This window comes from Pteropus vampyrus, unplaced genomic scaffold (assembly GCF_000151845.1).
Source record: "Pteropus vampyrus isolate Shadow unplaced genomic scaffold, Pvam_2.0 Scaffold448, whole genome shotgun sequence".
Lineage (NCBI taxonomy): Eukaryota > Metazoa > Chordata > Mammalia > Chiroptera > Pteropodidae > Pteropus > Pteropus vampyrus.
The window spans coordinates 168642-181361 of record NW_011889229.1 but is presented as its reverse complement, the minus strand read 5'-3'; the positions used below and the strand labels follow the sequence as shown (position 1 = coordinate 181361).

At 37.9% G+C, this 12720-nt stretch overlaps 1 protein-coding gene across 1 annotated transcript in view; it reads right to left on the bottom strand.

The window, feature by feature from the left end:
- Positions 1–12720, bottom strand: part of LOC105306592 (zinc finger protein 432) — a 53336-nt gene that overhangs the window by 17908 nt on the left and 22708 nt on the right. The window contains exon 6 of the mRNA XM_023524142.1: positions 1408–4050. Within this exon, the coding sequence (XP_023379910.1) occupies positions 3212–4050 (839 nt within the window). The 3' untranslated portion in view covers positions 1408–3211. Of the gene's footprint in view, positions 4051–12720 lie in introns of the transcript that reaches the window.

The window sequence follows — 12720 nt, the reverse complement described above, 5'->3', positions numbered from 1 at the left end:
TGTTTATATTGAGAAACTAAGTAATAAAATTAGATTATCCCTGTTTTTTTCTCCCCAGTTTTATTGAAATATGATTGACATAGATTAGACCTATTTTTTAATAAACTTTAGTTGGGGAAATTTTAGATTTACACAAATGTCACAGGGTACTACAAAAAGTTCACATATACCTTCATTCGACTTTCTGTCATGTGAATATTATACATAACCATGGTACATTTGTCAAATTGAGAAATTAACACTGGTATAATACTCAACCGAATTACAGATTTTACTTGGGATTTCACAAGAGTTCTCTTTAGTGTTCTTTTTCTTTCAGGATACAACTCAGGATACAACATTGCATTTAAACAACATGTTGCCTTGGTTTTCTCTGCTGCGTGACCATTCCTCACAGCCTTTTTCTTTTTCATGTCCTCATTTATTTTGAAGGAGTGCTAATCAGGTATTTTGTATATTATCCATCTTTTGCATTGGTCTAGGTAGTCTTCATTAAACAGGGATTATGAATTTTGGAAAAGACACCTCAGAATGAAATCCTTTTTTCCTCACATCAAATCTAAGGGTACAAAATATCAAAAGGACTTAATGTGGATCTCCTGGTAAAGGTAATGTTTGCCAGGTTTCTCCACTGAAAATAGCAATAGTAATTGTATGTGATTGTTATGTAAATTTATTCTTGCATCTCTGTATTCATACCTTTGGATAGTATCCCCTCACAATGACTCTGAACAGTGTGTCCAATGGGACAACGGCAAGTGCAACACAGAGGACAGAAGTAGATTTGCTCATCGAGACATGTTTGATTTGTCTCTTGGAGCTCTTCTAACACATTGTAATAGAGCACAGGCTAACCTCTTTCAAAATAAGAGAGCCATCCATTCCAATGGAGGCTCAGATATGTGAAAAAAAAGCCATCTAGACTATGCAGCCCCAGTCAAGACAGCCCACACCAGATAACCCAACCCTCAACCTACACAACAGAGAATATTGTCTTTAGACAACATGTTCCAGGGAGGTGTAGGTTTGTAATGTGGGAAGTGGCGGGGGTGGGGGGGATGCAAATGGGTGAAGGTAGTCAAAAGGTACAAACTTCTACTTACGAGATAAATAAATCCAAAAATAATAACAACAATAAAGTGTGGACCATCATTAGCCATTAGGGAAACGCAAACTCAAGATCAGAAACTATGGCATACTTATTAGAATGGTCAATGTAAAAAATATAATGGCGATATCAAGTGCTGGTGAGGATGAAGAGTAATTGAATCTCTCATATGTCGCTAGTAGAATGGCTAAATAAAATGTACTGAAAGTACCAAATGCTGGAGAGGATGTGGAACTAGTTTCACGCATTGCTAGTGAGAATGTATAACAGTACATTCCACAGATAAAACATTTAGATGATCAGGGTTTGTCATCTGCATATTTATTGTAGAGGAATGAAAAGTTATGTTCACACAAAACCCCATATGCAAATCTCATTGTATCGTTATTTATAAAAGTTGAAACCAGGAAACAATACAAATCTCTTAAGTGAATGGTGAAACAAACCGGCTCATCGGTATGTATACTACTCACTAACAAAAATAAAACAACTATTTAACTCAAGTCTTAAGAGCAATTTAGCAAGTAACAAAACCACAAAAAGCTTACATGTTCCCTGTTAATAAAAAGTTATAAATTTGTATAAATAAATACAATTTATTTATATAAAATGTATAAAATCCAGTTATAACATGACTTTTATAACATTCATGAAATGACAGAATTATACTGATGGAAAACAGGTAAGTGGTTGCCAGAGGTAGGACTGGATAGAGGGTATGAACCTAAAAAGGTAGCATGAGGGAGTCTGTCCGATTAAGCAATTTTCCAGCATGGTTGTGGTTATATGACATTAAATAGGTAATAAAGCTTCTTAGAATAACAAATTTTAAAATAAAAACACTAAAACCTAATGAAATCCAAATAAGGTTAGAAGGTTTGTTAACAGCATACTATCAATGTTATTTTTCCTGGATCCAATAATAAAATACGGTTGTATTTTAAAATTTAAAATAAGATGTTTTTACTGAGAAAATTTGGGTAAGGATACAAGAGAAGTCTCTAAACTACTTTGTAATTTCTTGGAAATCAAAATGAGTTCAAACTAAACATTTTATAAAAATAACTTTGAAGGTGGTTTTGTAAAATATTTGGCCATACTTATAAATTTAGTTAAGAAATATAAAGGTGTTATATTTATACATTTAAAATATTCAGTTTCCCTTTAAGGTACTTCAGTATGCTAAATTTACAGCGAAGTTTAAAGCCAAAGGTAACAGCTAATCATACAACATGGGGTGGCTATAGAACTCTCTATAGAACATTCCTATATGGTATATAACAACGAAAATTAATCAGGGGTGCGTAGAGCAAACTTTTTAAAACTATGGCATTACTGACAAAGGCAACAAGAAAGGAGGTTCCAAGTATTGTCTGAAAATGCACACCAGATGAATCATCTGATGTATAATGAGGTTAGACTTGTAACAAAAAGCACTCAAACATCATCATTTCACAGAATTTCTTTCCTTTGTGATTTCTCTGATATCTGACTAAAGATGCTCTACATTTAGCATGTTCATAAAGTTTTAATTTCTATATGATTTCCTGACCGATGATGGGGCAGAATGTACCCATGAAATCCTGCCATATACATACTGTCCTCTTAAAATTTTTCTCCAGTGTGAACTCCGGGGTCTTCTTTCTGGGTAAATGCTTTCCAATGGTCACATATTTTTTTTTTTTCATATTTCTATGAACAGTGAGCTCACTGATGAACTGAGACGTTCCTGACAATAAGTTTATCTTCCCACTGAAGACTCTGCTAATCTCTGCATTCACAGAATTTGTTTTGGTAAACACTTTTCACATATATAATTAAGCTGGAAAGGCATCTCCACGTTGAATGTATCAGTTTTTCCAACATGCTTTCTTTTTTTTTTTTCCCCCAACATGTTTTCATTGACAGAAAATGTGAGGTAAGGATCACTAAAGGCACTACCACAGTCACTGTATTTACCAGGGTTATCTCCTGGGCAAATTCCTTAATCTCCTCAGAGCACACAACTGACAAAAGTACCATGACTGCATTCCAATCTGCTAGAAATGCTGATGGCATTTCCAGTCGCTGCATTAAAAGGGTTTTCGTTCTGCTTGAATTCACTCAATAGTAATGAGCTGATTCTCTGTTAAAGGACTTTCCAACTTGACGGACTCTACTCATTTCTCTTGTGTGCATTTTCTTATGTTTGACAAGGTTTGACAAGTGAGAGAAGGCTTTCTCACAGTCGCTGCATCCATAGGGTCTCTCTCCTGTATGAGTTCTTTGATGGACATTGAGTACTGACTTTGTGGTGAAGGCTTTCCCACATTCCTTGCACTCATAGGGTTTCTCTCCCGTGTGAATTCTCTGATGAGTAATGAGACCATATTTGTGAGAATAGGGTTTTCCACACTCATTACATACAAATGGCGTCTTTCCTGTATGACATCTCTCATGTTGTATGAGGCATATCTTCTGGCTGAAGGCCTTACCACAGTCATTGCATTCATAGGGTTTCTCTCCTGTGTGAGTTCGCTGATGTATAATGAGAGTGCGCTTTGTGGTGAAGCCCTTTCCACACTCATCACATATGTACGATTTCTCTCCTGTATGAGTTCGCTGATGTATAACGAGTGTGCGCTTCACGGTGAAGCCTTTTCCACACTCACTGCATATATAAGATTTTTCTCCTGTATGTGATCGCTGATGAACAATGAGATTACTCTTCACAGTGAAGCCTTTTCCACACTCATCACATATATAGGGTTTCTCTCCAGTGTGAGTTCGCTGATGTACAACAAGGTAACGCTTCATGGTGAAGCCTTTCCCACACTCACTGCATATATAGGGCTTCTCTCCTGTGTGAGTTCGCTGATGCACAATGAGATTGCTCTTCACGGTGAAACCTTTCCCACAGTCACTGCATACATAAGGTTTCTCTCCACTATGAGTTCGCTGATGTGCGATCAGATAGCGCTTCATGGTGAAGCCCTTCCCACACTCACTGCAAATATAGGATTTCTCTCCTGTATGGGTTTGCTGATGTGTGATGAGACCGCTTTTCATAGTAGAGCCCTTTCTGTATTCATTGGTTAAAGAGACTTTGTCTTGTGTTTGAGTTTTCTGATGTTTAGTGAGCATGACATTTCTGGAGAAAGATTTCTCCGACGGATCATACCCATGGGATTGCTCTCCTGTATGAATGCTCTCATGGCAAAGTTGCTGTGACTTCCTGATGCAGGTTTTCTCACCTTCAATGTATGCTTGGGGTATCTCTATTTTGTGAGCCCTCTGGTACTTAAAGACTTGGAATTTAGTGCTGATGTGTTTTGCACTTTCGGGGAATTTGGTTCCAGTGTACAACTGTTCATGATTACCATGTAGAAAGGACTTTCCATCTCCATTCAGCTCAGTGGAGTTCTTTACTTCTTCTCTTCCTTCCTGCTTAACTAAACTTAAACTTGACTTCAAAGCTTTCCTACATAAGTCCAACATGTGATTTTGCATAAGGGCTAAATTTGTTTTGCTCAGGTGAACAGTATTTCTAAATGCATTCTGTTCACTGTTCAATGCATTTTGCTGCATGCTCTTGAGAAATCTTTGGTTTTGAGAGTGTTCTTGCAGACGACTGTCAACTTTCCCAATTCCTAGGGGAAAAGAAAGTCTTTCATGAGAATATCTTAGGATAAAAGTGCTTAAAGATAATGTGATGGGGGCTGGCTCTTTATTGTCAATCATATAATCGCAGTATAAAAGAAAATTATTAAGATATAAGATGAAAAAGTATCAGATCTAAGAAAAGACGAGGAGTATATTTAAAGGGAAACACCCACAGAGAAAAAGAGTTCTCATTTGGGGAGATGCATACGTGAAGGAGCTGTCTGGGTTTCCTCAGACACCCTCACAGCTGTGACCCCTGCGACTAATGACTAGAAGATGACTTCCATAGCCACTCCCCTGCTGGTTCACACTCACTCACCTGGACAGGTTCCATTCTGGAGTTCATCTTCTATTAGCTGTGGTTCTTCTCCATGTTCCAACTTTGGGAGTGCATTTGGTTTCTTGGTTTGATACCCTGTTCATGAGAAATAGTAAAAGATTTTGATACAGTGACTTGGGGTATGGTATGTGAAGATGGGAAAATACTACATTTTAGAGACAAAACAATTTCTCATATGTGAAGTAAAAGTTCTCTTTCAGTATAGAGGAAATTATACCCCTTTGTTTGGGGCCAGAAAAGTACTGAAAATCTGACTCTTCAGAATACCACAGTCACTGCAAAGCTTTCATCAAGTGACAGAGGAAAGGCCAGTGACTGAACACCTTTAAGTGATACAGGAAACTATCCTTACCCAGTGACATCAGATTGTAATAGTTCTCCAACATCACATCCCGATACAGGTCTTTCTGATCAGGGGCCAGGAGCTGCCACTCCTCCCGATTGAACTCCACAGCCACATCCTCTGGTTTCAACAATTCCTGTAATAACATGGTCCTGTTTAATACGATGCTACCTCCTTTTATTAAGATGGGAGATGCACGAGGGAAAGTGTTCTAATTTTCACTACATAAGCACCATCTATATACTTTTCTCAAATATATTTTATTGGAAACAAAATCCTATCTTTCTATCTGTATAGTTTAGCACCTATTTCCAAATACAGAAATAAGCAAATAACATCGGGACAAATAAATATTCCAGTATTCTCACGAAATCTCACAGCCATTATGAGACTCAATGACCAGACTCCGTATCCAGAATTTGCAAGATAGTGTTTTAATAAATGTAAAAGAATAACAGAAACCATACAAGATATGTCTAAAGCAAAAAAGACTATTAAAGTGGATTAGAAGATTTGGAGAAAAATAAAAACTTCTAATAAACAAACATGTATACACACATATGCAAAGGGAAACTCTAAAAAGCACTGAGACAAAAGACAGATTACCTATAACAGAACCAACAGAACGTGGAAAAGAATGGATTATCTTCAAGGTCCTGATTTTCGTGCCCAAAAGGCCAGACACGAAGGCCATTTGGTATTGAAATGCATGACTCTCCTCCTGGAGTACTGGAAAGCATTATCTCCACTCGGTCACATTGTGTGACAGTACTCAAGAGTATTAGCAACCAAGGAAGCTCATCTATTCTTCAGTGTCCAGAGTTTTTACTGAGGTTTCCTTACATATGTAGGATTTATTGAATTGTTCACCACATGGCTGGACTAAATCTCCAGGTCCTTCCCCTTCTGGAGATCAGACTGAAATCACGTGGCTCAAAAGCCACGACCCTCTTGGGAGCATTTGAGATCTTGCTCCCCAGCATATGTCATCAGTTTGGATCCAATAAACTCAATTAAAAAATCTCTACAGGTTTGGATGTTTCTTACACTGATAACCTATTACTCTATGTTACCGACATTCACTTCCACATCTTTACCTTAGACCTCTTCTCATCCTTCCAAATTCCAAATTTACCCAAAGCTCCATATGTCCAAAGTTAAATACAAGGGTAGGCAATATAAAGTTAAGGATACATTTTCTTGAATCATATTGTCTGGGTTCAAATTCAGACCCTGCTTCTTAGTACCTGTGAAGACCTGGACAAGTTACTTAAGCTTTCTGTGCTTTAACGTCTTCATCTGTAAAATGGAGATTATGGGAGTATCTATTTTATTACCCAATTGTGAGGGTTAAAGAGTTAATTCACACAAGGTACTAGAATAAGCCTGGTACATAAATGCTCGGTAAATATTAGCTGTTGCTATCATCACTTACCCTTTCTTGCATAAATCCTGTTTTTCAGGCTGTGTTTTCTGTCTCAGTTAATGGCAGCAGCATCTCAATTACCCATACTAAAATCCTCAATCACCTTCTAACCTCTTTCTACACTCAGCTATGCTTTATGACCAGTTTCAAATAAACTATAAACGTTTCATCTTATATTGGTCACAATGGAGCCAATGTTTTTCCTTACCTTTGATCAGGTGGCCCTGTTGTCCTCCCCAACTGCTCAGAAACTCTAGAAACACACCATGTATTTTAATTCACTGTGTGCTTGTAAAAGCTCTTCTCTGTGTCTCAGTATCTCATCAACCTCATCTCATTTATCAAAATTCTATTTATCTCTTAAGCACCAGTTAAAACAGCATGATAGTAAGTCATCTCTTTCATATCTCCATTCCTTGAGAAAGATGACAGATAAACAGATAACAGGTAGATTGATGATAGATAGATGTGGTACCTGAATTACTTTGTGTGGTACTTGTTTATATTCCTATACTTGATTAGACTGTGAAGTTTTTCGGTTTTGGACTATGATATCCATATTTGTATTTCTAGCCCACAACAGAATTTCTGACACATATTAAGTACCCTACGAAATTTTACTGAATAAATCAATGTTCCTCCCAAGTGTCCAATGCCTACCTCTGTCTCTTTCTAAGCTTATGGAATCTATTGCAGAAATGCTTTTCCTGTTAACCTCACCTTTCGATTTTCACTGCTTTCGCTAGTTCAGGACTTCATCACCATCGGCTAAGATTATTACAAGAGCATCCGACTAGATCACCAGCTTTAGTTTCTCCTCCTTTCAAAGCCATCCATGATATACTCCTACCGCTGACATCTTCATTTGCAACAGATTCTACAGTATTCTATTGCTCAGAATATTTGTCTCCCCTTATCTAGAGAGCAAAAGGCAAAGCTTTCAGCACTGTTCCCTCTAACTCCCCATCCAGCCTTATTTCAGATATCTTCCCCTCCCTACCCACTACATACATACACGCTACACTCCCGCATCCTGAACTATTGGTTATCCCTTTAACCTATGGGAGAATGCCCATACTCCATCATGTTTGCATATTCTCCATCTGTCAAACCCAACTAGAATGGACCCTCTTCCACAAAGCCTTTCACAAGACACCCCCTCCAAAAAAAAAAGAGCCACGATCCTCTTAATTATATGGTTAGTCTTTCTGGCTTGGATAGCCCTCATCCTATCTCATTAGTACAAATTATCTAGGGCCCCTGAGTCATCTCATTAGCATAAACTATAAAGTGTCCCTGTGGCCCAGGATGAATGACAAAGACAGTCCTATCACGTGAGTAATTCCAAGGGTTTAAAGGTTCCTTCCCAGAAATCAGAGACACAGGTGAGCCAAATTCATTGTTATGCACTAGGTATTTATGCCCCCGTGTAGCCCCCTTCCCTCGAGCATAAAATGATCTAGTAAACTGTTTCTAAAGAAAAAAAAAATACAGCAAAGTGACAAGATGCCACTTTTACAATTAGGCTATACGTGACATCCATCTTGCTAAGAGAATCGTCTTTTGGTAACTTTGATGAAACAAGGTGGCATTTTGGGAAGACCCACCTGGCAAGGAACTAAGAGTGGTTTTACATGAGCAGACAGGTAGAATCTGAGGGTCTCATTTCGTCAGCCATTCTGTAAATGAATCCCGCCAATGGCCACGTAAACGAGCTTAAAAGTGCATCCTTCCCCACTTGAGCCTTTGGCTCAGACTCCACCCTGTCTGACACCTCGATTGCAGCCTCACGAAAGACTGTGAAACAAAGTACCCAGAAGTAATATGATAAAAAATTAATAGTTGGTCTTTGTCCTTGGTTCCTGGTAGTATAGGTCCTGAAATGCTTAGAATCTCCAGTGATAAGTATTTTTTGTATGCGAATGAGATGACTGGTAGGGGAGACGGGGTAGGTCAGCTTCTGGGTGGGGGTCACTTGCCAGAGGAACAAACCATTGATTAAAGGGTTGGAACTTGCAGCCCTACCCCAGCAACTTCCAGAGAGGGAAGAGAGGCTGGAGATTGAGCTCAATCCCAATAGCCGATGATTTAATCCACCATGCCTAAGTAATGAGACTTCCATAAAACTACAGGTCTACCAAGCTTCCAAGTCGTTGAACACACTGAGGTGCTGAAAGATCGGCATGCTTCCATGCCCGATGCATCTCTCGCATGTGACTGTTCCTCAGTTGTATCATTCATAATAAACCGGTAGATGTAAGTGAAGTGCTTTCCTGAGTTCTGTGAGTTGTTCTAGCCAATTATCAAACCTGAGGAAGGAACTGTGGAAACCCCAGATTTATAGCCAGTCGGTCAGAAGTACAGGAAGTCCAAGGCTTGTAACTAGCATCTGCATCTGATATGGAGGTCATTCTTGCAGGCCTGAACCCTTAAATCCGTGGAATCTGACACTAGCTCTTTAATGTCAGAGAGTTGGAGAAGTGGTATTGGAAAAGAGACCACATATTTGTTGTCAGGAAGAAAAAAACTTTCTCATTTGGTGGCAGAGGTGTTGTGGGTAAAAAAAACATGGACCAGCTAAGCCATGCCAATATTACTGACCCGCAGACAGTGTGAGATAAGAACCATGCATTTGAAGTTGCTAAGTTTTGGAGCAAATTGTTAGGCACCTGTTGGGGGAAAACTCACTTCCATTTTCCTTTCCGCACTCACGCAGAATGTGTGTAGAAATTCTGTCACTGACCGCCTAGAGTGAGCACAGACCCAACAGGTTAAGGGCTCAGTCTCTTAAGACTGCTCCTACTTCAGATATTGATCACAAGCAGTGGGTCTCCAGGTAACCTACTGTCTGAGTTGACTACAGATCGGAGGTTCCCACAACCTACTCCTTGGGCTTGATCATTTGCTAGAACAGCTCACAGAACACAGAGCTTAGTGACAGCAAAGTGAGATGCAAAGTGACAGCTAACGTAACCCACAGTGTCCACCACACTCATGTGTTATGTTCCAATATTAGTTATTTAATATGACGCCACCCCCCAGAACAATATATTCCTGATCCCACTTTGCTCTGATTTTGAACTCAGTCTAAGTTAATTTCTCCCAGAACCCAACTATTCCAATTAAGACTTCTTTTATTTTTTGAATTGATTTTTTTTCCAAGTGACCGCATATCTGTCAGGAAACAAAGGAAAGGTGTAACAAACCAAAATTTACCTGGGCCGCCATCATTTTCTTCTGTGCTCAGGAAATAATGAGTAACGTGGATGTCTTTTGCCTCTTCTGTATCTGCCATGAAGTTCTTAGAGTCAGAAATTGTGGTGTACAGTTAAAGCTGTCCCCAGAAATGATGATACCCAAGTCCAAGAACCTCCTCTTCCTTCCTTCATTCCTTTACTTGATGTCTCTGCTCATGGGGAGCCAGGACCTGTGGGCTGAAGAGCAAATGGACTTTGAGTGCACATTCTCTCTGGGCCCAGATGTTGTCACTGCTGCTATGTATTTACCTTAAATAAAGGACCACAGTATTTCCAACTGTTCTTTTACTTGGTGACCCAGAAGCTTTCACACTCTAGAGCAATGTCTATAATAGAACATAAGTCGGTTTGGCAGTTTCTTACAAAACTTAAACATATTCTTACCATACGATCCAATGACCACATTCTTTGGTATTTACCAAAATGAGCTGAAAACTCATGTCCACTAAAAAACTTGATCATAAATGTTTATAGCAGCTTTATCTATGTAGACAACAGAATATTATTCAGCACTAAAAAGAAATGAGCTATCAAGATGTGAAAAGACAAGAAGAAACCTTAAAATGCATGTTAAGTGAAAGAAGCCAATCTAAAAAGCTACAGACTGTACAATTCGAACTATATGACATTCTGGAAAAGGCAAAACTAATGAGACAGTAAAAAAAAAATTACCGACTGCCAGGAGTTACAGGGAGGGAAAAGATGAATGGGCAGAACCCAGAGTATTTTTAGAGTAATCAAACTATTCCGTGTGATACTAAATGGTGGATACATGTCATTATACATTCATCAAAAACCATAAAACATACAACACTAAGAGCAAATCCTAACACAAATTCCATACTTTGGGTGATAATGTGTTAATATGTTAAACGATTGTAACAAACCCACTACTCTGGTGCAGGACGTTGACAGTGAAAAAGGTTGTGCTTGTAGGGAAAAGGGAGTATATGGGATGTCTACGTACTTCTCACTCAGTGTTGCTGTGAATATAAAATTGCTCTAAAAAATGAAGTCATATCTATATCTATACTCATACATACACACACTACCTTGCAGCAAACATAGGAGACATTTCTCATGCCCTTGGGTTAGGCAGAGAATTCTTAGACATGTCATTAAACCAGCAAACCATAAAGAAAATTGATCAATTGCATTAAATTTTGCATATCGAAAGACATTATAAGCAACCTAAGTCCCCATCAATAGATGACTGGATAAAAATGTTACGTTACATATATCCAACGCAATATTACTGAGCTATGAAAACAAAATGAGATCTTACCATTTGCAATGACATGGATGGACCTAGAGGATTTTACGCTATGTGAAATAAGTCAGATAAAGACAAATACTATATGACTTCACTTATATGTGGAATCTAAGGAACAAACTAAACAAACAAAATGAAAACAGGCTCATAGATACAGAGAGCAAACAGGTGATTGCTAGATGGGAGGGGGTTGGGAGCTGGGTGAAAAAGGTGAGGGGATTAAGAAGTACAAATTAGTATACAAAACAGTCATGGGGATGTGGAGTACAGCATTGGGAATACAGTAAATAATATTGTAATGGCTATGGACAGTGCCAAGTGGGTACTAGAGTAAATGGGGAATCACTTGATAAATTATATAAATGTCTAGCCAAAGGGCTGTACACCTGAAACTAATATAAAATAAAATTAAATTAAAAAGATATTGTAAAGCAAAAAGAAAGGTAAGGTATGGACGGGGAGAAAATATTTGTAAGTCATATACAAATGTATAAATAACTCTATAAATAATTTAAGAAACCAAACCCATTTAGAAAATGAGAAAAACTCGCATGGACATTACTCTTGAGAAGATGTATGAATGTCTACAAGCATGTAAAAAATGATCAACATTATCTGTCATTAGGAAAATAAAGATGATAATGAAATCCTAGTACATACCAACTAAAATGACTATGATCAAAAAGACTAACAACTGCAAATGTTAATAAGAATGTGGAGGAACTGGAACTCTCACTCAATGATGGTGGAAATGTAAAGTGGTAAAGGCACTTCGGAAACTTTTAAAAACGTTACACATATACTTATCTTATGAACCAGCCATGCCACTCAGAGAAATTTAACGAACAGAAAGGAAAACATGTCCAAATTGTGCTGGAATGTATATAGCAACATTAATCATAATAGTCTCAAACTGAAAACAATTTCACTGAGTTTGATCAGCAAAATACATTATATGCTACCAATGGATTATTCAGGATGAAAATCGAAGAGAGGATATCTCCCAACTCATTTTAAGAGATCATTTAGTTTTTAAAAACTTACTACTATTTACAATGCCATCAAAAAAAATGTGAAATACTTATAAAAAACATTACCGAAAATGTAAAAGACCTTTTGAAAACTATATCTACTGAGAAAATTTTAAGACTTTAATAAATGGATATCTTGCTCATGTCAGAAAATGAACCATTTTCTCACATGAACCAAATAGACCATTCTCCAGAATTGGTCTATAGAGTCATAAAATCCCAACCATAATCACAGCAGGCTTTCCTGTAGAAACGGAGAGTATCATTGTTAAATTCAGAAATGCAAAGGGTCTAGAATAG